Source organism: Sorex araneus, chromosome 11 (assembly GCF_027595985.1).
Source record: "Sorex araneus isolate mSorAra2 chromosome 11, mSorAra2.pri, whole genome shotgun sequence".
Lineage (NCBI taxonomy): Eukaryota > Metazoa > Chordata > Mammalia > Eulipotyphla > Soricidae > Sorex > Sorex araneus.
The window spans coordinates 5,969,660-5,995,550 of record NC_073312.1 but is presented as its reverse complement, the minus strand read 5'-3'; the positions used below and the strand labels follow the sequence as shown (position 1 = coordinate 5,995,550).

Here is a 25,891-nt window from a genome sequence, read left to right as displayed (position 1 = left end):
GAATATAGTGATGTCCTGGGCTTCGTGGTTTAGGGTTTGCAGGTGTAGGGGTACGGGGTGCAGGGAGAGACGGTGCGAGTCTCTGTCCTCGCGGACTCTGGCGCTGCTCTGTTTTCGTTTGGGGGCCACACCCCTTGGTGCTCTGGGATCACTCCTGGCAGAGCTCCGGGACCTTGTGGGGTGCCATGGATTGACCCTGGGTCAGCCACATGCCAGGCCAGCCCCCTCCCCGCTGTGCTGTTGCCCCGGGCCCTCTTCTTCAGTGATGATGTGGCCCTTTAGCTTTCGTGAATGTCAGGGTAACCGGGTTTGGGTAATAGTTGAAATTTAGGAAGACATTCTAGTAGTGTTTGTAGCCTTGCAGCCTTATTTGCATTTCGAAATATGAATACGTATAAAAGAAACAAAAAATCCTTCCCTTGTAAGCAGAGTGGCTACAACTTCGTCAGGGTCAAGTAGGCTTGATAGGCCGTCAGAAAGCTGTTTCGTCCAGACATCATCTAACTCAGGACAGGATCAGGCAGCGCAGAACCTACCAGCGTCCTCCCGTTCCTGCCCCTCGCCCATTTTATTGTAAACTGCAGTTCCATTTCTTGAACTGCAGAGTTGGAACTAAGCTGTAATTAGCGCTCTGCTTATTAGAAGGATGGATTAGCAGCAGCGGGCTTATTAAGGAGCTTAGGCAAGAAAATCATACAGTGCTGCTTCTTTCTGGAAGATAATGAGGGAAGAAAGTGAACTTTTATATGCTTTTTGGTAGTATGAAAGCCTTTCTTTGGAAATTTTCCCATGTCACTAAGTTTAGCTTCTTTTTTTTTTTTTTGGTTTTTGGGTCACACCTGGCAATGCACAGGGGTTACTCCTGGCTCTGCACTCAGGAATTACTCCTGGCGGTGCTCAGGGGACCCTATGGGATGCTGGGAATCGAACCCGGGTCGGCCGCGTGCAAGGCAAACGCCCTACCCACTGTGCTATCGCTCCAGCCCCTAAGTTCAGCTTCTTGAAAGAGAGAGTGTGGGTCACCTTTAGGAATACAGTTGAACAGATCATTTTTCCTTTGGTTCTCACTGTATGTAATATTGCTCCCTCTTCCTCCTCCCCTCCCCCCACCTCCTCCTCCTCCTCCTCCTCCTCCTCCTCCTCACCAGCACCTCCTCCTCCTCTTCCTCCTCCTCCTCTTCCTCCTCCTCCTCTTCCTCCTCCTCCTCCTCCTCCTCCTCCTCCCCACCTCCTCCTCCTCCCCTCCCCCCACCTCCTCCTCCTCCTCCTCCTCCTCCTCCTCCTCTTCCTCCTCCTCCTCCTCCTCCTCCTCCTCCTCCTCCTCCTCTTCCTCCTCCTCCTCCTCCTCCTCACTAGCACCTCCTCCTCCTCCTCCTCCTCCTCCTCCCCACCTCCTCCTCCTCCCCTCCCCCCACCTCCTCCTCCTCCTCCTCCTCCTCCTCCTCTTCCTCCTCCTCCTCCTCCTCCTCCTCCTCCTCCTCCTCTTCCTCCTCCTCCTCCTCCTCCTCTTCCTCTTCCTCTTCCTCCTCCCCTCCCCTACCTCCTCCTCCTCCTCCTCCTCCCCCTCCCCCTCCCCCTCCTCCTCCACCTCCTCTACCTCCTCCTCCTCCTCCATTTTTTTTCTTTGCTTTCATTTTATTTTTTAATTTAGCTTCACTTTATTTTGGGGAGCCTCCTGAGCAGTGCTCGGAGCCCAGGGGCCAGGCCTTGGCCGTCAGCCAGCCAGGCCAGACTGCGCCGTGCTCGGGGCTCGAACTGTGCCCCATGCATAGGGTGGGTGGAAGGGCAGAGAATGCATAAAGCCCCGCTTGCTCTGGGCACTCGGCGCACGGGGGCTGGGGAATAAAGCTTCACTGGCAGAAAGGCCAGCAGGAGAAGTGCACCAGGTGTGTGTACACACACATGCACACTCTCGCGCTCCAGCCTGTGTGTCAGTGGAAGAGTGTTGCGTGGCCTTTCGGACGAGGGCCTCTCGCGTGGTGCCAGTAGCAGAGTGACCCATGACTTACTCTAGGTACCAAAGCAGACCGACTCCCAGCCTCATCCTGACCATCCGAGCCGCCCGGGGGAGTGTGGGAAGAAGCAGGTGTCCTACAGGACCGACATCGTCGGCGGGGTGCCCATCATCACCCCTACGCAGGTGAGAGCCGCCTCCCCTCTGCCTCCTGCCGCGTTGCTGCCGGCTGAAGCGTCGCGCCTCTCCGGCAGAGCCCCCGGCTGCCTGTGACCCCGCGCCTGCTCCTAGTCTCACGAGAGTCCACGATAACACACAAAAATCACTTTGCATGTTTTCTCCCCGGCTTCCGTGTGCTTTTGTCTTCAGAAACAAGATTTGTAAGGGCCGCAGAGATGGCCCAGCAGGTGGGATCACTCCTGGTGCTGCTTAGGGGACCGTGCGGGGGACCGGGGGTCAAACCTAGTCCGCTGTGTGCAAGGCACGTGCCCTCCCCACTGTACTATCTTGCAAGGCAACTTTCCTTACCCGGCTCCTCACTGACGGTACTCTCTCCGGCCCCAGCCTGGGAATTCTTAAAAATAATATTCCTAAAAAAAGGAGGGGGAGGGCTGGAGTGATAGCACAGCGGGTAGAGCATTTGCCTTGCACACGGCCGACCCGGGTTCGATTCCCAGCATCCCATAGGGTCCCCTGAGCACCACCAGGAGTAATTCCTGAGTGCAGAGCCAGGAGTAACCCCTGTGCATGGCCGGGTGTGACCCAAAAAAGGGGAAAAAAAATAGAGTATATAAAGAATTATCAAAACTCATTGGTGGGGGGCTGGAACAATAGCACAGTGGGTAGGGCGTTTGCCTTGCATGCGGCCAACCCAGGTTTGATTCCCAGCATCCCATATAGTCCCCTGAGCACCGCCAGGAGTGATTCCTGAGTGCAAAGCCAGGAGTAACGCCTGTGCATCGCCAGGTGTGACCCAAAAAGGGAAAAAAAAAAATTGGTGAAAAAAAAGAAAAGAAACTAAAAAAACCCAAACAAACGAAACAGGTATGATAAAAATTCATGAGTAGAAATTCCATCCAGGGCCAAAGAGATGCTGCAGCCGATATAGAGCATTGGCCTTGCACGTGGGGGATCCAGGTTCAATTCCCAGCACCCCGGTTGGTCCCCTGAGCCCACCAGGATTGATTCCTGAGTATATGGAGCCAGCAGTAGGCCCTGAGTAACTCAGGGTATGCCTCCCCCCCTCCACAGTGCCCCCCTTCCCTGTGCCCCGCCAGTCAAACAACCTAAGACAAAAAAAAAAAAAATCTCATCAGGAGGTCAGAGACCCACGGGTGTCAGAGGTGAGATGTTTCTTCCTAAGGCAGAGCCCGAGGCCGAGCTTCCCCTTCCCTGTGAGCCGTTTGCAGTGGGTGGTGGGCTGGACGGTCAGTGTTAGCTCACGGGGAAGCACGCGAGGCCGTAGCTTCCCGTCGGGCAGTCGGCCCCGGCTCCGTGCGGGTGCTTGGGCGGGCCAGGGGGAGGGGAGCGACGCCGGCACGCCCGGGGCAGCAGGGCAGCCGCACGGGGAGTGCAGGCCTAGCACGGGGCGCTCACCCCGAGACACAGGCCTCACGGGACGTGCCGCCGTGCCCAGCAGCCTCTTGGCACCCGGCCTGGGCTCGGAGCTGCTCAGGTGAGCATCTGGCGGCGTCTCCACACCTCGGGCACCACTCCGGGGCCAGGCGGGACCAGCTGGCGACGCTGGGCGAGGCCCCGAGGGTCCCTGCTCGGGACTCCGTGTCGGTGTTAGCGGTGTCGCTGGAGTAAGACGCAGCGGGGGTTTCTTTTCTGGTCTCCAGGCGTCCCCTGCGCAGCCCCCCGCGCACGGTGGCGGGGTTCTCGAGCCCTCTGCGGGCTGCCCCCGGTGCCCAGGCCCGCTGGTGCCCGTGTGCTCTCATGGCTTCCCGTGACCCCGTGCACTTGGGTTCGAACACAGCCAGGCCTCAGAGCGGGGGCGGCGGACTTGGGCAGGAGACAAAGGGGCGTCGGGTGCGGGGCGGAAGGGTGCGATTGGCAGCCCCGGGCGAGCACTTCAGCGGGTGTTTCTCCGGCTGGACTAAGCCGGGCTCGCAGGTTGGCGATACGATAGCGCGAGGGCTCGGTCGCTTTCCCTGTGGTGCAGGCGCGAGAAGGACTTCCTGGGGCTCTGCTTGGTTTCAGAAAGAAGCCGGCGAGTGTGGCGAGAGCGTGGACAGGACCCACCTGAAGCGCTCCCAGAGCCACCTCCCTTACTGCTCGGCCAGGCCGCCGCCTGACAGCGCCGTCATCAAGGCCGGCTACTGCGTGAAGCAAGGCGCCGTGGTGAGTGGCCCAGCGAGCCGTGCGGCCTGGTGGGCAGCGCGGGCACCTGCCCCGTGGGAGGGAGAGGCCAGCGGCCTGGCCAGGGGGCTCCCCGGCGGGAGTGGGCCCTCAGTGCTCCGGCCTGAATGCTCGCTGAGCACTGGGCCGGGAGGGTGCTTCTCGCCACTGAGCAGTGGAGCCTGAACACGCTTTCCCGGCAGCTGGGTGGAGGCAGGAGGCTGTGGTGCTGTGGTCCTGTCTCCCCTGGGGAGAGGACGCCAGGCGGGGGTGTCTGGCCCTGGCCGGCGTGCAGGCGTGTCACTGTCCGATCTCTCAGGGACCCGGGTATTTCAGGGGCGTGGACGGGGCCCGCCCAGCACTGCCCGTGCCCGCCCCGCAGAGCCGCCCTGGGCAGCCGGGCTGAGCAGACCGCTTCAGTGTCCTCGGCTCTCCCTTCTGGGCCTCGGGCTCCGGGCTCCTGCTCTGCAGGGGGTGTGGGCAGGGGCGGCGGGGGGGGCAGTGTCCCCCGATTCAGAGCAGGGGCTCCATCTGGCCCGCCCTCAACCCCCGTTTCTCACAGTTCCAGCCACAGCCGCTTTCTGAGATTTAAGTCATTCGGTGTGAGCTGATCACGTGGGGACAGTCATGTTGCGACTCCACATCACTCTCTCGTGACTCTCTGTCGCGAAGGCCCTTCAGTCCCAGTTGTTACACCACCTGCGGGCTGGAGGAGGTGGCCCGGGGCCTGCCTGCCGGGCAGCTCTCAGGCCGTGACTCACTGGAGGATTTTTTTTTTTTAATTTTAATTTTAATTTTTTAAATTTCATTGTATCACTGTGAGACAGTTACAAGCTTTCATGTTTGGTTTACAATCTCACAATGATCACACACCCATCCCTCCACCAGTGCACATCCCCCACCACCAATATCCCCGGTATACCCCCCCTTTCCCACCCTTCCCCCGCCTCCATGGCAGACAGTATTCCCCATACTCTCTCTCTCCTTTTGGGCATCACGGCTTGCAGCACAGACACCGAGAGGCCGTCACGTTTGGTCCATTATCTACTTCCACACACGTTGCTGAAGGACTTTTCAGGCTTTCCAAGAGCTGTGCTGGGTTGTCACTCTTCAGGCTAAACTGCCAGTTCCGTGAGATACTAAAGTACTTCCCACAACAGCTGCATTTCATCGGCAAAAAGATTGTCTGGACGGAGCAGATCCCCTGTATTGTCTCATTGAATTAAAGTGCCCGTAGAGAGATTCACGCGCCCTACGGACGGGGAAACTTGGTGTGGTTCAGGGCCGCTTCCTGTGTTTGCTCTCCAGCTCCGCAGCGTTTACGTGCTGGGGGCGGGGGGTGGGCGGGGGAGGTGCTATTCTGGGGGTAACCGAGGGTTAAAAAGACAGAAGCTGAACGCCAACCACCAGAGTTGAACGAGGAGAGAGAGGCCGGGCGGTGAGCGAAACGCAGCTGCCCGGGAGGAGCCCTGGGAGGGCGGGGGCTGACGGCAGGGTCGCTTGCGGTTAGTGACACTTGACGTTCTTAGAAACAGAGGCTCTGTCTGTCCCTCTCTGCTAGATGAAAAACTGGAAGAGAAGATACTTTCAGCTGGATGAAAACACGATAGGCTACTTCAAGTCCGAACTGGTACGTTGCCATGTCGTAACTGTTGCTTTAAGAATGTTTGAAAACTGTACACTTGGGACATGTGGATATAATTTTTTGGGGGGTGGGTCACACCCAGCGATGCTCAGGGGATCCTCCTGGCTCTGCACTCAGGAATCACTCCTGGCGGTGCTCAGGGGACCATGTGGGATGCTGGGGATCAAACCTGGTCGGCCTTGTGCAAGGCAGACGCCCTCCCCGCTGTACCATTGCTCCGGCCCTGATATCATTTCTTATCCCCGTCTGCTTTTAAAATAATTCTGCCTTTGAGATGTGCGGTTTGCTTTGTTGTAATGGTTTTTGGCCAGTGGCATTTTGTCAAAAGCATGTTGAGTGCAGAGGGTCCGTTCTCAGCAGCGTTCCCGCTGAAAGAAGCAGAATCCCCCAACCCGTCAGTGTCTGCAGGTCTCCTGTGAACACGCATCCAAAGAGAAGGTGGGGGAGAGAAATCTCTAGAAGGAAACGCTCCGGTTTTGCCTTCTTTTCCCTCGACCGTTTTTGTTCCAGATTGACTTCGTTTTCTGACGTGAGATGTTTTCGCCTCTTCCGGAGGCAGAGGTTGAACGTTGCCTTCCCCGTGACCCGCCTTCTGCCGCGGGTGGTCGGATGAGCTGCCTGTCCGCGGTGCAGATCGGGGGCCCTGTGCAGATGTTCCGTCTCTGCTGGCCACGTCCCCCGACGGCCACCGAGCGCGTCAGTGTCGCTGGCCTGCCTGGCAAGCCTTAAGTTCCAAGTTAGACCCTGCGTGTCTTAACATCCGTTCACTTAAACCTAAGAAGTTCCACTAGCTGGTGGCAGGGCTGTGCTGGAGAGCGGGGCCCGGAGCCGAGGGCGGGCAGACGGCAGAAATCTCCCACGCTGTTCTCCTGGGGCGTCTCTGGGTGCTGGACTCTGGGCCTTCCCCGAGCTGTGGGCCCCGGTGCCCATCTGCGTGTTCTCCTCTCTGCGCCCATTTCGTGCGCTTCTGGGGAGTGGCCGTTCTCTTCTGGGCCTTCTGTGGGCGGCGCCGTGCCTGGCCCTTGGCGGAGAGCGCCCGCAAGTGTTTGGGGAAGGGTGAAAAGTGGCATGGAACCAGCTGTCGTGACTCAGAGGGCCGCTCTGGTGCCGGGCTGGCAGGCAGCTTGACTCGCTGCCTGGCATTCACGCCCGTTCTCTCGGGGAGAGCCGGCCCTGCAACACGCGCATTCAGCTCCCCGGGGTCCTGAGGCGGAGTGTGGGGCCCTGGGAATAAAGAGAACAGTCAGCGGTGCCCTGGCTTCCCGGGGAACTCGACATTTGCCCCGTCCCCCACAGTCATCCTAGTAGGACGGGAACGCCTGTGGAAACACTTCCAGAGTTTCAGAGTTTGCGTGGTGGATATGCTGTAAATCTGAGAGAGGAATCCTGAGGGTCTGGCGTCGGGGTGGGGGCGCGGAATGCAGGCCTTGCGCCTGAGCCCTGGATTCGGTCCCCGGAACCACACACGTGAATTCACTAAGAAAACACAGCACAACACAAACTAGCTGGAATAGTATTCGGAAGCACCGTGTCTTCCGAATCTGTCGCCCAGGTTTCCCGGCCACCGCACGGCTGCAGTTATCCTATTCTCTTTTTTTTTTTTTTTGCTTTTTGGGCCACACCCAGCGATGCACAGGGGTTACGCCTGGCTCGGCACTCAGGAATTACCCCTGGAAGTGCTCAGGGAACCCTATGGGATGCTGTGAATTGAACCCGGGTCGGCCGCGTGCAAGGCAAATGCCCTCCCCGCTGTGCTGTCGCTCCAGCCCCCAGTTCTCCTGTTCTTTTACCCACTTCCTGTTCGTGTGTGGAAGCAAATCCTAGGCGTTAATCATTTTTATCTGTAATTATTTGGGTGCATCTCTGAAAGATTTCCAGGTTTTTCAGTAAGTGTGAAAAAATCTAAACAAATGCGCAGCTGAAAGGCTGGGGGAGAGAATTTGTAACATACTTCAGAGATTAAAACACTTAACAGCACAAATTGTAACGACTTTCAGGGGTGGGGGGGGCTTCTTCCTCACTCGGGCTCGCTGCTGCCCGCTGCCTTCCCGTTAATCCCAGACGGTTCTGGCCTGAACGTTTTTTTTTTTTTTTTTTTTTTTTTGCTTTTTGGGTCACACCCAGCAATGCACAGGGGTCACTCCTGGCTCATGCACTCAGGAATCACCCCTGACGGTGCTCAGGGGACCCTATGGGATGCTGGGATTTGAACCCGGGTCGGCCGCGTGCAAGGCAAACACCCTCCCCGCTGTGCTATTGCTCCAGCCCCTGGGCCTGAACTTTTCAGGTGAGGCAGATGAATGGAAGTGGGGGGATGGCAGAGCTCCGGGAGAGCAAGAAGGAGACGGGGGTGGCGGGGGAGACCCTAGGAGACGGGGGCCCGAGAGCCAAGCCAGCTCCAGAGGCATCCACTTCCCCCCGAGGAGAGACGCCTGAGTAGTTGTCTGTCACCCGCCGGGATGGTCTGAAGGAGAGCGGCATAGCTTGAGGCGGCCCTGTCGAGGGGCCGCGGGCACACGCGGGTGGACCCTGCAGCACGCGCTGCCCCGTGGGCCCAGCTGGGCATCGGTGCGGTCTGGGTCCGGGCCGAATCCTCGGACTGCCCGGAGGCATCTGGGGGACCCTGGGGTGTTGGCAGCCGTGGGGACAGGAGCCGTCTGTGCGAAGGGCAGAGGCCAGGCCGGCAGCCCACTCGAAAGGCTTGGGGAGAACCAGCTCTTTGTGCTGTTCGGGCCTTTGTCGTGGGTTCAGAGTTTCAAGACCGGGAAACTTGGGGTCAGAGAGATGGTACGGGGGGTGAGGCACTTGTGCACGGCCAGCCGGGCTCCGGGTCCCCAGGGCCCACCAGGCGTGAGTGGTCCTCAGGCATGAGCCGCGAGCACAGTCTGGTGTGGCCCGAGCCCCCCTTCCCCCCACTCTAAAAGTTAAGAGACTTGAAGAAAGGGAGACTCTGGAGGAAGAGGGCGGCAGACAGAGGTAGGCAGCTCACTCACTCCGCCAGAGGGGGCCTCCGCCTGTGAGGGGCGACCCGGCATCTCTCGCAGAGGGCACCGGGCCCGATTGCCGGGTACCTCTCGCCCACAGCGGCTGCAGGGGGGGCCAGGGCCGGAGGAATCGGCCCGGTTTCAGCGCTGGGCCCAGAGGCCCCGTCTGTGAGGGAAAGCGGCCAGTGGCTTGGAGGAGGACGGGAACAGGTCAGAGCGGCTGAAGAGTGGGCCGCGGGGGCCTTCCAGCCACAGGAGAAACAGCCGGAAGCAGGGATTGTGACCCATTGCACAGTGCGAGTCGCCCAGCAAGGGCTTCCCGAGAGCTGGGGCAGGCCGGGCCGGGTCGGGGTGGGAGACAGAGCGTTACAGCAGATGCCGAACGGAGCTGCCTCACCAGGGGCCAGCGTGGCTGCAGCTGCCGGCCAGTCTGGGCTTGGACGGCAAGTGAGGGAGGGTCTGGATGCCATGCAGGGCAAACCACACGGCCACACGCGGGCAGTTGCCTGCAGCTAGTGTGTCGGCGGAGCAAGGCTGGCACAGAGAGAGAGAGAGGGAGGGAGGGAGGGAAGGAGGGAGAGAGGGAGAAAGAGAAAAAACACACAGGACCCATATCACAAAGGGGGCAAGGGGCCGGGAGCCGAGACTGAGGCCCGGCCCTGCCAGGAGGGACATGGTCTTCCCGTGGCTGATGAGGCTGGTGCTGGGCGAATGAGGCTGGCGTGAGGCAGTATTGAGTTGGGGGAGACTGAGGCGGCCTTAGCTGGGCTTTTGCATTGTTGCTGGAGCAGAGAGCAGCCCCGATCTGGAAGGAAGCCAACACTGAAGGTCTCACATTCATAGGTAAAAGGAATCCTGCTCCGTCTAATAAAACTGTATGTACACAGAAATCATGTTTAAATACACGCGCAGTGACGTAGCAAGTATCAAAGTTACATTTGGAAATAGTGTTACAAGGGTTTATAGGAAGCCTTTGTATGCCATTTTTTGATAAGTCATATAGTCACAGTCCAAAAGCAATTTAAAATGAACTGTTACATAAAACTCTGGAGATTTATGTGTTCAGAATTTTACTATTTTATCTCATTTTTTTGAAGTGCTACATAAAATAATCCTCTGTCTTAGTCTCATAGTATCATTCAATGAAATTCGATATGAGATTTATTTATTTATTGTTTTTTGTGTCACTCCTGGCGGTGCTCAGGGCACCATATGGGATGCTGGAAATCGAACCCGGGTAGGCCATGTGCAAGGCAAATGCCCTACCCGCCGTGCTAAGGCTCCAGCCCCTGGTATGAGGTTTTATGCAATGTCCGTGTACATGTTGTGTAGTTGGAAACCGCTGTTAGCTCAACTTTCTCTCTGGCATCCAGTTTTGCAGCCTCAAGTGAGACCCCTGTGGATCTTCCGTTCCCTCAGGGAACAGTGTTTAATGCGTATCTTGTAGGATTATCAAAGTGTGAGTGAAATCCCACACCTAAAATTCAGCACACACCCTGGTGTTTAGGCTCCTCAGCAGCTGAAGCATGTTAAAATAGGAGATTCTCATCAAAGCAACGGTTTTCCCGTTTGTTCGTTTGGGCGCCATGCCCTTGGTGTCTGAGGCCTGCTGTGGCTCCGGGGGGACCGTGAGGTGCCTTGCATCAAACCCAGGCCTCCGTCTGCAAAGCATGTGCCCCACCTGCGAGCCATTTCTCACCCCTGAAAGCAGAGAGGCGGTGTTCATCCCTGCCCCCCTCCCCTTTATCAGAGGAGGAAGTGCTGCATTCTGTGTGTGTGTGGGGACCACGGAGAAAGCCTAATGGTTAGAGCCACCGACTAAGCGGCACTGTCACCCAGGCCAGGAGTGATGTGGTGATGACTTTTATGCCTGTGCCCTTGTTTCAAACCTTAATGTGCTCCAGGTTATATAATATTTAAACTATTTAATACTAGATGACTTCCCGGAAGTAGGTTTGTGTCTTTGCTGCTTCTGGAAAGAAGCATAATTTTCAGATTGCCAAGTAAGGCAACTAACCCTTAATAGGAGTGCATGTCATTTACCTGTTTGTTTGCCGCAGGAAGGTATGCATGTCATTTACCTGTTTGTTTGCTTTTCCTTTCTTTTTCTTTTTTGCCAGGAAAAGGAACCCCTCCGTGTGATCCCACTTAAAGAGGTTCATAAGGTCCAGGAATGTAAGCAGAGGTAGGTGCCGTGCCTGGCCGGCTTCGTGACACGGTAGTCGCCTTTGCGTGATGCTTGCTGTGCTGTGTGTGCAAGTGTTGGTCCTAGCCTTGTGTGTGTGTGTGTGTGTGTGTGTGTGTGTGTGTGTGTGTGTGTGTGTGTGTGTGTGTGTGTGTGTGTGGTGTGGGGGGACTCCTCCCATCAGTGCCCGGGGAGCCTGGCTGTTCTCAGCCGGCCGGGCCTGGAATTCAGTCAGCCCGAGAACGCCCAGCCCGGAGGACGGGTCACCTGGGCCGCCTCATCGGGGCTGCTCCGAGGGGCGCTCCCCGGGGGAGGGGAGGGGACGGCGCCAGGGCCTTTGACCTGCTGCCACAGCTCAGACCTCCCCTCGCTCCTGGCGCTCAGGAGGCCCTTGAAAAAACTTGCGAGAATAAAGGTCTGCATTCGTTTTATTTGGAAATTAAATTTGCAGAAACAATTCTTGTGCTTATTAATGGAAAGGGGGAAATCTAATATGAGTTTAACTGTACAGTCATCTTTTTTTTCTTTTGGCTTTTTAAAAAAATTTTTTTTTTATTGAATCACCATGTGGAAAGTTACAAAGCTTTCAGGTTTAAGTCTCAGTTACACAGTGCTCGAACATCCATCCCTTCACCAGTGCACATACTCCACCACCAAGAATCACGGTATACCTCCCTCCAACCCCCACCTGCCCAGCCCCCCGCCCCGCCTGTGTAACTGATAAATTTCACTTTATTTTCACTTTACTTTGATTACATTCAATATTTCAAAAAGAAAAGCCTCACTATTATTATTTGGAGTTTCCCCCCACTAAAGTCGGACCTGCTGAAAAGGAAGCATTTGATAATTTGTTTTCCATTGCTGAGAATGAAGAGATCTGAGGTCTAGAGGCCACACTAGCAGCCGCACGGTTTTGGATTTCAGTATTTTAGTATTTTAGTAACTAAGTCCAGAGAAATATCTGTCAGAAATTGCGTCATTGCAAGCTTTGTACAGTCGTATTTAACAAGCTAATATCACTTTAATATTTTGAGGTATGTGTAAGCTACGATACGAGGATGTATCGACCATGCTACTATTTCTTTGAGCAAACTGGTGTCTCCAGCTGGAAGAGTTTTTTATTAAAAATTTTACAAACTTTTAAAAAAATATATCTAACTGTATAAAAATGATAAAAATAAAAGTATAAGTTATAGTAAAATAAAAATTTAAACTATAATATCCATTTAAAATAATTTTGTTTTTATTAAATATTTTAAAGTATAAGTTCAGGAACGTTTGATTTCTTACATTGGCCTTGTGACTGTGTTTTGGTGCTGGGCTAACCCGGGCCTGGGAGCTGTCAGACAGCTGCTTTCTCTGTCGCAGTGACATCATGATGAGAGACAACCTCTTTGAAATCGTCACGTCGTCACGAACTTTCTACGTGCAGGTAAGATGCTCCCGACAAGGTGGAATTTAGAAATGATGTAAACATAAAGCTGCTGCTTACGAAATGGTGGTTCGGGCCCACCCAGGGACGCCAGTTGTATAAAAATAAAAAGAAAAGGCGCGGGCGAGGGAAGGGACGCCTCACCGCACCGAGCCAGGCACAGGGCCTAGGGCAGCAGCTGTCTCTCCCGCCAGCCGAGTTCGGTAGCCTCCAGCCACTTCCCCCACCCCGGGCAGGTTGATGGCAAAGATGTGGCAGGCGAAGGAAGGAACGGAGCCATGATGGTTGGTCTAACTTGCAGTTTATTCCAATCTTCTCTCTATACACTCTCCCGACCTCTCTACACCTTTCCGCCCTCTATACACTTTCTGCCTCTATACACTTTCCGCCCCCTCACCTTCTCTCCCAACCCCTTTTATTGATCATGGCCCTTCTAAAGGGCGCAATACATTGACGTCACCAAAAGCACCAAAAGATCATACAGGAAGAACATTGAGGCAACATAATTCTCTTGTATCTGCAGGCCCTTAATCTAGGCCCCCTGGAAAGAAGATACAAAACCAAAACAGAAGCCTTCTTTGGGCTGAAAGCACTCGGATTTACATCCCAAAGACCAGGCTGGGCTGCAGCCTGGAATCTACAATGTCAAATCAATTCTGGCTAGCACCTTAGATCTGCGGGGTCAAAGATCAGCTAGGTTTCTGTGACAAAAGGTTTCTGTGACAAAACTCCAGAAGGCAGCTGGAAAAGGGGAAATATTCCAACATCTCCCCCCTTTTTGTTTAGAACAGATTTTAACCATAAAATAAAATACTAGGCACAAAAGGTTCAATAACACTAGCAGAACACCTATTCTCTAGGACAGATACTCTTTCAGCAGGACCCATCCAAGGATGAAATCCCAATGGTTGTGTTTCTCCTCTCCTTGTCTGAAAACATATAAGCATTCACAATATTAATCATTTTGTATGGGCATAGCAAGAGATGCATTAAACTTTTAGAATTGCTCTCCGGGAGTCACCTCGATCTCAGACTACAGCGCTCAGGCCAGATTAGTCTTTCCTAGCCCTAGCAGGGCCCTGTCTCATCGTTGCTTTTGGATCATGAAATGACATCCCATGACCAAGCTCTTAACATATAGTTAAGCATTAGGCGCTTTGGCCAGGCCCATCTCGATGCCAGGGTAGCACACAACTTACCGCTTGCCCTGGGTCCTTCTTCGTCCCACGTTGGGACCCTGCCTTTTAGAGGGCTAGGAACTGAGGGTAACCAAGGCTACAGTCAAGAAAGCAGATGCCCGGGAATTAATAATATTCAAAGCCAATTAAATCCCAATTGCAAAGGCATAATATTAAATGTCTTCCTTTGTCCATACAAAAAGAAATGGCTATAAACTAAACTATTCAAAAGACAGGAAGAGAGGAGAAAGACAATATCTCACTCATACATATAAAATCATAGATTTAACTCATCAAAAATACTTTGCCATATAACTGAAAACCCAATACCAGAAGGATAGTTATTACAGGTACTATGAATTTACAAATCCATTATTCTAACTGCTCATATATATATTATATGCTAACAAATGATTCTTAACATTATCCCATAAAAATTCAGTCAAATTTTACAACATGAGTGTTATACAAAATAAAGCATAATTCTAATCTAAAGGAAATCAAAAGGGCGCACAAGCTAAAACAAAGAGTTAAATTTCTGTTAAAATACATCAGGTTAAAAATCCAAATTAAAGTGATGCAGTAAGAAAAAAATCTATTGCATCCATACACTGATTATCTTTACATTGCCATACCAGGCTTATTTCTACTCTTTTGACTGTATGAACATAACTTTGATGGGCGTGATCCATATACCTAAAATCCTAGTGGCAAGGGGAGAAAGGACAAACCAATGACATCCAACAACTCCCCCTTTTCTGTTTACAAAATTACAAAAATTTGAAATAGAAAGAGGAACAATACCAAACACAATACAGTCTTATAAATTGTAGTAAAATTTCAGTCCGACCCTTGGCCAGAGCAGTGCTTATAATAAAGCGTCCAATTGTCCTGCACTGTCCAAGGGTGAGGAAAGTCACCAATGATGAGAGTCAGTCAGTCCCATTCTGAAGAAATGAAGTGTCTGGATCAGAATTGAAGAGTTGTTTCCGCAACAGCAGCAGTAGTGGTCACAGCAATGAGTCCTAGGGGAGCAGCTATAGGAGTCTGATGAACTTCATGAAGTACTGGATCAGGCAGGGAGCACTGGAACAGGAGCATCACAACTTCTGTCAGGAGTCCTTCAGCAGGGGAATGCAGCCATTCTCTGGTCAGGTTCACTGGCAGTCATATCTGTGTAACCTAGCTTATGTTTGGAAAAAACACTTTAAAGTTATTATTAGAGGCTTCGATCATTGGGGTTTGGTACGTCTCCATGCCTAGAGGTAGAGAAAGAGACAGGGGGAACTCCGACACGAACAGTTATTCTAGAAAGAAATTAAAAGTTTTTCCTATTAATAGTCATTCCTTCCTCCTTCAGAAACTGAGGCACCTGTGAATTCCAAGGAAAGGGTAAAAGTAAGGAATTGTTAATCCAAAATATGGGGTCCTGGCGTTGTCCTTCTACAACCTGTGAAAGAAAGATACAAGGAATGCTCTTAATGTGACCTCATGATATGTTAGAGGAGTTAGAGGCCTTTGCTGCAGGCTCTCTGATGCAAACTCCTCCTCTGGTTTTCTTGTGGCTGCCAGCTGAAATCAGTTTGGCGGTGGCTTGTGGCTGGAATTTGGAGGGTTGTAAAACTGCAGAGTTCTGAAAGTTAAAGCGGGCAGATGAATTCGGCTCCTGACGGAATGCAAAACGGGACCCAAAGTTTCTTGGTGGAGATATCTGTTGAAAGAAAAACATAGCCTTTTCCTCGAATGAGTAGTCTCCCTGCTATCCAATTTTTGTCAATTTTAATCCAAATAGGAGAATTAGTAGTTTCTTGAGCCTGTGCACCTTCCTGGAAATGCCTTTCAGCTGTTGTAAATGGCTCTCCTTGAGGTAAATTCAAAATTTTTAAAGAAAACAATGTCAAGGACAAGGAGTCAAACGGGGCATACCTCCTTTTTTTTTTTTTTTTTTTTTTAAAACTGTGCTCAAGTCATAGATCCAGTAAGATCAGCATGAGATCTGATAAGAGTAATAAAGGAAAAGAAAAAAAATTCAAAGCACTTTTGTAAAACAGCTTGTAGCTGCTGAAGCAATTTTTGAATTATAGTGTTTGATGCATTTAGAGACACAGTCATGATACCAGGGAAGAAACCAACAACATAAACTGAGTTTGAGATTATATTAGCCAGCCCTGGCACATGGGCAATGAAGAAACCAACGTGGCAAGTTACAGCCCTCATTGGAAGCTCTTTCCTGATATCAGAAATAACCTGCTTCATAACCATGCACACACACAAGCAGAAGTATCCTAGTGACAATGCCTTCTGTCCCTCACCAGACTCAGCATCTGTAGTGGCTGAGTGGGTGAGCACCCAGGAATGAGGCGTCTCTGTGCCTCCTGGGTCAATAAGCAATTGCCGAGTGGGAGAATAACCACGTACCCACTGGCCCTGAAGCCGTTTTTCCAGAGGTGGCATCTCACGAACTAGAAGTGGGAGTTCACTTCCCCAAAAATAAAACTGTACCAGCCTGAATCTTTGAATAACCTTCCTTGGAACTGGCACATCACCACAGGTTCTGATAAACCTGAGATTTGGTTGTCCAGACTGAGTTCCTGGCAGATGATCTTGGGAATTGAGACTAGAAACTAGACAAGGCTTTCTCCACCTCTGGCCTGACTGAGGCCTCTCAGGGTAGCTGAGCCCTTTTACACAGAGTTCTGCTCGGTTAGCCAGTGCAAATTCACCAACAGACATAACTCTTTGATTCCAAAGTTCCTTGCTTTTATCCTGGCTCAAAACCTGTTGCCCATTAGGTATAGAACTCAGCTCCGCATGTCCCATACACGGGGTAGCTTCCTGTTCCCTGAACTCAGCCGCTTGTCCTTGAGATTCTAGATGCACTCCATGAGTGGCGTCAGAGATTGGCGACGCCTTTACCTTCACTGTCAGGAAATCCTCCAGACAACCATGAAAACCTGATGTGCTGCTTGCAAGGTTCACTTGAGCAAGCTCCCTTTCTACCTGGGGGCTCAAATCTTGTCCCTTTACTTCAGAATTTAATGTGTCGGGACTCTGGGTGAGGCAGATGGTAACTGTATCAGGGCAGGGAATATCCAAGGCATTGCTCCCTGCCGTGGCTGGTTGCAGTGAATCTACGGACTGGAGCTCTGAAGCTCCACACTGGGGAGAAGGGCTGCAGCTGGGAATATCCCCTGATTTTTCGGGGCCTGGGGCTGGCCCCACTGCGTTTCCCGAATTGGGGTCAGCAGCCACACCAAGATTGGAGGGACAATCTCTGGCCCAATGGTTTCCTTTACGGCATCGTGGACAAGGTCCAGGTGGTGCTCTCACAGTGGCACGGTTTGGAGGTGCCCTGCAGTCCTTGCGGAAGTGGCCTGATCTCCCACAATTAAAACATTTGCCCTTATCTTGCCTCTGTATGGCACAGGCTTCAACTGCATTAATGCGCGCCTGATGCTTGATAGAACCAACATTCCTACATGCCTTCAAGTATCCCATAATATCCTCCTTCTACTTAATGGGGCGCAAAATGGCCTGGCAATCCTCATTAGCATTTTCAAAGGCCAATTGTTTGGACAAAAGCTCCTGAGTTTCCTTTCCCTTCACCTGCTTTTCTATGGCTTCCATCAACCTCCCCGGGGTGGGGGAAGTGGCTGGAGGATACCGAACTCGGGTGGCGGGAGAGATGGCTGCTGCCCTAGGCCCTGTGCCTGGCTCGGTGCGGTGAGGCGTCCCTTCCCTCGCCCGAGCCTTTTCTTTTTATTTTTATACAACACGGCAAGTGAGACCACTCGCTCGGTTTAAACCGTGGTAAGGGGCTGGAGCGACAGCACAGTGGGGAGGGCGTTTGCCCTGCACGCAGCCGACCCGGGTTCGATTCCCAGCATCCCACAGGGTCCCCTGAGCACCGACAGGGGTGATTCCTGAGTGCAGAGCCAGGAGTAAACCCCTGAGCATCGCCAGGTGTGACCCCCCAAAAAAAAGCAAAAAAAAAAAAAAGTGGTCAGAGACACTGACCAGCAGATTGGGATGCGGTCTGCAGCGAGTCCCTGGGGCAGAGAGGCGGTTCCCAGACGAGCTGGCACTGCCCGCCCAGGAGCTCGGGCTCCTGCTGGCGTCCTGCTGCCCTGGGTTCCCGGAGTGCCGGCAGGGTCACTCCTGAGCACAGGGCCGGGAGCGGCCCTCGAGACTGCCAGGGTGATCCCCAGACAGACAGACAGACAGACAGATGGGAGGGCACGGGGGAAGGGCCCGCAGTGTCGGCTGAGCTGCAGCAGCCCAGCTGTGGCGCTGTGTGTGCCGCTGTCTGTCCGGGGCACCCCCGGCTGTGGCGTACACGGGCTCACATGCGCATGGTGGCCCTGAGGCTGCGGCGTACACGGGCTCACACGCGCACGGTGGCCCTGAGGCTGTGGCGTACACGGGCTCACACGCGCACTGTGGCCTGAGGCTGTGGCGTACACGGGCTCACACGCGCACGGTGGCCCTGAGGCTGTGGCGTACACGGGCTCACACGCGCACTGTGGCCTGAGGCTGTGGCGTACACGGGCTCACGCGCACGGTGGCCCTGAGGCTGTGGCGTACACGGGCTCACACGCGCACGGTGGCCCTGAGGCTGTGGCGTACACGGGCTCACACGCGCACGGTGGCCCTGAGGCTGTGGCGTACACGGGCTCACGCGCACGGTGGCCCTGAGGCTGGTGGCGATGGCGGCTCCCCGCAGGGGGGGTGGACGCGCGGACACCCAGCCACGCCTGGACCCCCAGCTTAGGTGCGGTTTGGTGGTGGGGGTCGAGGGGCTTGGGTCACGCCGCTGTGCTCGGGGAGCACTCCTGGCAGAGCTCGGACACCTGGTGTGTCATTTTTGGTGATAGAATTCAGTGTTTGAAGGAAAGATTCCAGCTCTCCGGTGGGCCACAGGCGCCTGTGTTTAGATTAGAAGCAGACGTTTGAGGGCCGCCTGGGGATAGCAGCATGTGGAGAGTCTGGCCCGCAGGCACCGGGCCTTAGGGCTGCCCTGCCGCCAGCCCACACGCCCAGCAGGACCGTGAGCACGGTACTGGGGTCGGTCCCACAGCCAGCTGTGTGAGCACTGTCACTGGGGTCTGACCTCTCACAGCCAGCTGTGTGAGCACTGTCACTGGGGTCTGACCTTTCACAGCCAGCTGTGTGAGCACTGTCACTGGGGTCTGACCTTTCACAGCCAGCTGTGTGAGCACTGTCACTGGGGACTGACCTCTCACAGCCAGCTGTGTGAGCACTGTCACTGGGGTCTGACCTCTCACAGCCAGCTGTGTGAGCACTGTACTGGGGTGGGCCCACAGCCAGCTGTGTGAGCCGCTGAAGTTACGGAAAGGAGGAGGTGGAGTCATGAAGGACAGCAGGAAAGGCTTTTACTTGCCTTGCACATCCCCTGTGGTTCCCTGAGCACTGCCAGGAGTATCTCCTAAGCGATACAGGAGATATCGCTGTATCTCTTTCTCTACAGCTTCGGAAAGAGCAGTGGGTCGGCAGGGCAGCTTCTCTACTCAGCAACTTGACTTACACATGCGACGCTCGATTTCTGGCACCCAGAAAAAAAGATTTAAAAGATTTAAAAAATAACTGTTTTAGGGGCTGGAGCAATAGCACAGCCAGTAGGGTGTTTGCCAGCATCCCATATGGTCCCCCGAGCACCGCCAGGGGTAATTCCTGAGTGCAGAGCCAGGAGTGACCCCTGTGCATCACCGGGTGTGACCCAAAAAGAAAAAAACAAAGACACAGTGAAGGGATGGTGGTTTGGGTAGTTGGGGTTCTTCAGTATTGTTTCTCTGGCCCCGGGGAGCAGAGTGAGGTTTTAATCACGGGGGAAGGCTGTGTCCTGCCGAGCGCTGGAGCACTGTGGACTGTGACTGCCTTTCCGTTATATCTAGAGTCAATAACATTAAATTATTTCAGTTAGGTTTGGTTTGGGGCGCTTTTTTATTTCATCTTGGGGCCGCGCCCGGTGATGCTCAGGGGATCCTCCTGGCAGTGCTCGGGGAACCGCGTGGGATGTGCAGGGCGAGTAAAAGCCTTCCCCGCTGTCCTCCCGCCCCAGCCCTCGGTTGGTCTTTGAGCCACATGGTTGGTGCAGTGATTGGTTCAGACCGTAACACGGAAGATTAAGCAGAACGAGATCTTTGCTTTCCTTCTCATTTTCCCCAAAAGAACGCATTTGACACTTCGGTGGGCCCAGCCGTCAGTCACATGTTAAGTGCCCAGCTCGGGCCCCGCAGAGAAACTTCCTCAGGCAAATCCCAGTTTTGTTTTTTTTTTCTTTTTGGGTCCCACTCGGCAATGCACAGGGGTTACTCCTGGCTCTGCACTCAGGAATTACCCCTGGCGGTGCTCAGGGGACCCTATGGGATGCTGGGAAATGAACCCGGGTCGGCCGCGTGCAAGGCAAATGCCCTCCCCGCTGTGCTGTCGCTCCAGCCCCCCAAATCCCAGTTTTAAGGAGTTTTTTTTTTTTTTCTCTAAAACTTGGGGGAATCAGTGCCTCAGGGTGATTTTGCTACAGACGTGGGCTGGTTGCGAGCTCATTTCCAGGGCGCGAGAACTCACCCAGCCCTTCCCTCCCCGCAGGCCGACAGCCCTGAGGAGATGCACAGTTGGATCAAAGCCGTGTCTGGGGCCATCGTGGCGCAGCGGGGACCGGGCCGGTCAGCGTCTTCTGTATGTGTCCACTCCGCCGGGCCGGTACTCCCCCCACCCCCCACCCCCGACCCCCCGGTCTGGCAGTTATTTCCCTGCCGGTCAGCGTCTCCTGTGTGCGTCCACTCTGCTGGGCCCGCACTGCCCCCCAACGCCGCCCCGGCCTGTGGGTTATTTCCTCTCCTCCCCCCCCAATCCTGCTGGTCTCTTTCCATGTTGAGGTTTCATTGCATGACTCGGATACCAACTGGACTCGCAGAGAATAATGCATTTCTAATTTAATGCTTCCTTGGAGTGTTGTGTATACACGACTTTCTGTGCATTGTATTGTGTCCAGTGCACAAGCAGGGCAGCTAAAGAATGAACGTTTCCTTTCTTTGTCTCAGGAATTCTGATTTATTAGCGGGCCCACGTTTGGTGTAAATGGGCAGGTTCTTTGTCAGGCGGCCTAGCTGTGTGAAGCACTTTCTCGGCAGGGCTTTCCACGGTTCTGTGACCCTCTCGGCTTCCTCTTTCCTTCCTCTCGTTTCCCTGGAGGTCTTTGGGCCTTCGTAAGTGCGGGTTGACAGACCGCGGGGGGCCCCGGGGACCTGGCGTGCCCCCTCGTGTTCCCGGCGGCATTTCCCGTGTCCGGTTTCCATTCCCATTTCCGAGGAAGTGAGTTGTGCAGGCGGCCGCCTTTCCACTGCCGTCATTGTCTTGCGGTCCTGTGCTTCTAACTCTGGGACAAGGGCAGGGCCCAGAGCACTCAGCAGAGTGGCTTTCACTGGCCCTGTGTGAGTGACTCCAAGACTGGACTCCAGAGTGCTCTGATCACTGGCCCCTGAAAACGCAAATTCGACGGAGGAATCGGGGGTGGGGGGGGAGATGCAGCCATTTAACTGTAGAGGCGGGTCACAGGCAGCCCGGTGTCCTCCGTGCTGAGTCCCTTTGCATAAATGCTCATTTTCCCGCTGGTGTCACTGTCCCGTAGCAGGCTCCCGGGCCTGTGACCATGAGCCAGGGAGTCCGAGTCCCCCCCTTGGCCGCATGGCCCTCCCCCCCCCTCCTCCCCAGCGTTGGTCTGTAGCTGCCTGTGGTGCGTGGGCCCTTCTCCGCGGCCGCCCCGGACTCTGCCTGAGCACTGTTGGGAAGAGGACTGTCCGCGTCGGGCCTTCACGTTTCGGTGCTTCGTGGTGGGGGCAGATGGGGCCTGGGGGCGCGCCCTGTCCGCACGACTCTCTGCTCCCCCTCCCCGTCCAGGGTGGCTCTAACGGCGGCTCTGCCCTGTGTTCCAGATGCGGCAGGCCCGAAGGCTGTCGAGCCCGTGTGTTCAGAGGTACACGGCGAGGAGCGCGGCCGGCAGCGCGGACCCGGGCTTGCGCATGCACGCGCCTTCTTACTAGAGGGCCCGGCCGGCCCCCGCCCGCCGGCCGTAGGAGCCCGAGCTCACCAGGCTGCCGCCCGCAGTCACCCCGACTGGCCTTGTCCGCACTAACGCACACTCCTTCCCTCCAGTCGTCAGGCCGGGTTCGGATGCTTAAGTCCACACAGAACGAAACACCAAAAAAAAAATCCACCAGAACCCAAATGCTCCCCCCAAAAAAGTCACTGATGGGAAAATCCCATTCAGCTCTCGTCTCGCAATTGAATGCCACGAGTTTCGGTCTTGACACTCCCCGTGTCTTTCCACACGTGTTTTACTCTTCCACTTGAAAATAAATGTACCTCCGCGGACTCGTACCCGGGTCTGCCTCGGCGGAGCTCGGTCACGTGCGTGCGGCCTTTGAGATGTCAGGCCCAGTGGCTGGTGTTCAGGGCATTTGTCGCACTGGTCTGATGCCACCAGTCACGTCCTCGAGCACAGTAGACGGGGCTGGACGGTCGGCTCTCGCCGGCAGCCGCAGGCTGGGCCCGGGCGGACACCGGCTTTGTTCTCCACGGCTCGTTCTCCGCGGGCGTTAGTGAAACTGACCCTTTCCCTGCTTTTGAAACCTCAAGGCGTTAAATGCGTACTCAAAGGTCGATAAATACGTGAAGACCGCAGTCACTAGCGGGGTCCAGCTCAGGGAAGCAGAGCGAGGGTCCCCGCTGCTGTCTGGGCGTGACCCACGCCCAGCTCTGTCCTTGTTCCCACTTTGCATCTTCCTGAGCTCTGGGGGCTGTCGGCCAGCGTGGTGGAGCACAGACGCCCTGAGCCCGGGCCACCAGCCGCCAGACCCCCCGAGGGCCGTGACTGGAACCCTCCCCCCCGCCCCGCCAGGTCCCTTAGCTGCAGTGGCTGCTGGCTGGCGCTTTGAGCTCGCTCCTAACGCATCGCTCTGGGGGGACGCGCGTGCCACTGCATGGCTCTGCTCTGCCCTGCTCTGCTCTGCTCTGTTGCTCTGCTCTGCCCTGCTCTGCTCTGCTCTGCTCTGCTCTGCCCTACCCTGCCCTGCCTTGCTCTGCCCTGCCCTGCCCTGCTCTGCGTGTGCCGTGCCTCGCCGCGCCGTGCTTGTGTTTCGGAGAGCAGCGTCTCACGCCGAGGAGCTACTAACACGGAGGCTGCGGCTGGCCGCCCCCTCACCGCCCGTCACCCCTCTCCCCAGGAGCAGCCCGCCGGCCCCGCCGAGCCCCGGCCCCTGCGCGCCGCCGCCGCCGCCGCCCGCAGCCACTCTCTGGCCTCCAGCCTTGCCGTGGAGAAGCGAGGATTTTACGAATCTCTTGCCAAGGTCAAGCCAGGGAACGTCAAGGTCCAGACTGTCGCTCCAAGAGAACCAGCTTCCCAAGTGACTGAGCAAGCGCTGCGGAAAGCACGGTGGGCCCGCGGCCCCCGGGAGGACGGCCGGGAGCCCGTGGACTTGGACGACGCCAGCCTGCCCGTGAGCGACGTGTGAGCCGGGCGCGGGCGACCCGCCCCCGGGACCTTCTAGCCAAAGATGCCAGAGGGCGGAACGGTGGCTTCCCGCGCTCGGTCACACTGCCTCTGAGGTGTCGCCTTCTCTCAGCTGGCAAACCAAGAATCCAGGGCGCGGCCGAACCAAATGTAATCTCCTGGGAAACAGGAAAGAAAGGCAAAAACCCAAGCGTCCCCGTGTCAGTTTCGCGTGTGTTCTGATTTGGGGGTGTGTGTTCATGTGTGTGCGCGCGCGCGTGTGTGTGTGTTCCTAGTGAATTTGAACATTTAAGTGTCTTAATATTCAAAATGCTTATTAATTATTTTGGTCATCTATAAACTGCTACTCTGACTTCCCGTTAGGTGTTTACTCTCTAGACGTGCTTCCTGGCTGATACTGTCGAATGGGACATTGCAGGGGGAGAGCGGGAGACGCGCCCTGTCTGAGGTGCTGTAAAACCGAGAGATGACACAGACTCTGGAGATCGTGACTGTTTGGGGTGCCGTGGGTCGAGAGGAGGGTGCAGAGTTTAGCACCAGGGGTTTTATTTGACTGTGGGCTGCACGGCGGGGAGAGAAAAGGGAAAATTAGGATTTCAGGAGCTGCATCTCGGGAATGTCTGGTCAACACCTGCAGCCGTCATTGCGTGAAAATTGTTTCCGTGTGGAATTTCCGGAAGAGGCTTCTCTTACCGGATTCTGTCGGCAGGCCTTGTCCCAGCCCCAGACCCCCCAGGTGAGACGTGGCGTCCTGCATCAGACCCCCCGGTGGCAGCCCTGCCGTGGGGCCTCCCCTCACCCCCTCCAACCTAGATTCAAGTGCCTGTCGCAGAATCTTGGTTGGGCAGTTTTGAGAATCCTGGGTTCGAAAGCTTCACTTGACGGGTCTTAGACATCAGGATAAGATTAATTTTCAGTAACTTAGTTGACCGTGACAAATGGGTCGTTTTATGTCAGGTGCCAGGGCATCGATCTCCTGCTCCCTGTGCAATATGTACGTGTTGAAACACCCAACTCCAGCAGAGAGCCGCTCCCGGGGCTGTCACGCAGACGCGCGTCTCGGGGCATTCTTCATCCCCGGCTCGCGCCCACAGCCCTCGCTGAGCTAAGTGTCGCGTGTGCGGTTCCGTCTTCTTAAACTCGCTTAAGAGAACAGTCTCGAGTTTCACATGCTGCTATTTTTACATTTTGCTATTTGACAGTACTGTTTTGTTTTGAGTTCTGCACATCGCCGTGGTTTCTCCTTTTCATTTTCTACAGTGAACTGCACGTCCAGGGAAAAGAGATTTTTTTCCCCCTGCAGAGGGGGGCCCGGAGGTCACGGTCCCCTGGGCTCCAGTTCCCTGGCATCCGTTCCCAGACCCCCATGTGGCGAGAATGCACCACTTAACTTTTTAAATTTTTTTTCTTATAAGCTAATAGTTTGAAAGTTATATTTACATTCTGTTTTCCTGTGTGCATCCACATTTGAAACCGGCGGAACGGAAAAGTGGAGGCAGTGACTTGTGCTGACACACCCGTGGATGTGGCTCTTTCACGGGGACGCCTTGAGCCCCGGGCCGGCCGTTCGTGACGGTCGGGAGCCTTGCGCTCTTTTCCTTGGTACCGTTTCCACACTGCATGTGCATTTTAGCCTATTTTGGTATTGGTGATTTGATATTTTTAACGGTGGCCAAATAAATACTAGCTCTATTTTGGAATTTTTTTATAGACGTACCCCCTGTATTCCGCAGCCGAGGAAAAAGGGTTTTTTTTTGTGTGTGATTGTCAGGGTCTCCTAATATTTATCTCGATACTTTTATAATTCTATGAAAATTATTTAATTATTTTAAGACTTATACTTTCTGTAAATATGTCACATCTGAGTTATCAAAAAGTTCCTTTGAACACCTTAATATTTGCTGCAGTTTTTGTTTGTGTATATGACACGTCTTCTTTTGGAACGGGGGATATTCAAGCGCTTCCCACTGTTTACGCCTGTTATCTTCATATGTCAAACACTGTAATGAATTGAGAATAAACTGCTCAAAATTGGTTCTCACTGCTTTCTCACTTGCTTTGCTTCAGCTACTTTTTCTGAATAATTAAATAGAAATAGAACTCGTCCAGATTGTGTTTGGGTAATTGACTTGAATTTACATATTTATGGATGAAGGAGTTACTTGGTATCCTTTGAAAGTAGAAGAAACTGCAGATCTGCGAGTAGTTTGCAGTTTATATTTTTCATTTAATTTTATCTTAGGACCCCCCCCCCCATGTGCTCAGGCTTACTCCAGACTCTGTGAGTTCAGGGATCACTCCTGATAGTGCTGGGGGACCACCCGGGGTGCTGGGGTCAAACTGGGGTCAGCTGTATGCAAGGCACCCTCCATATCTGTTGTATGGTCCCTCCTACCCAAATCTGCAATTTTTATTATTTATTTATTTATTTTTTTTGCTTTTTGGGTTATACCTGGCAATGCACAGGGGCCACTCCTGGCTCTACACTCAGGAATTACCCCTGGCGGTGCTCAGGGGACCATATGGGATTCTGGGAATCGAACCCAGGTCAGCCACGTGCAAGGCTAACGCCCTACCCGCTGTGCTATCACTCCAGCCCCCCAAATCTGCAAATTCTTAAAGCATCACTTGATAGGAAATTGCT

General features: G+C 54.3%; 1 protein-coding gene across 2 annotated transcripts in view; it reads left to right on the top strand.

The window, feature by feature from the left end:
* Window positions 1–25,288, top strand: part of PLEKHA1 (pleckstrin homology domain containing A1) — a 58,290-nt gene extending 33,002 nt beyond the window's left edge. The window contains exons 6-13 of one of the 2 annotated variants that reach the window (XM_055118814.1): window positions 2,015–2,140; window positions 4,157–4,297; window positions 5,856–5,924; window positions 11,044–11,108; window positions 12,477–12,540; window positions 20,325–20,414; window positions 21,671–21,711; window positions 22,961–25,288. In XM_055118814.1, the coding sequence (XP_054974789.1) occupies window positions 2,015–2,140; window positions 4,157–4,297; window positions 5,856–5,924; window positions 11,044–11,108; window positions 12,477–12,540; window positions 20,325–20,414; window positions 21,671–21,711; window positions 22,961–23,144 (780 nt within the window). In that variant the 3' untranslated portion in view covers window positions 23,145–25,288. The remainder of the gene's footprint in view (window positions 1–2,014; window positions 2,141–4,156; window positions 4,298–5,855; window positions 5,925–11,043; window positions 11,109–12,476; window positions 12,541–20,324; window positions 20,415–21,670; window positions 21,712–22,960) is intronic. The other variant, XM_055118813.1, reaches the window with a different exon arrangement.
* The last annotated feature ends 603 nt before the right edge of the window (window positions 25,289–25,891 follow it).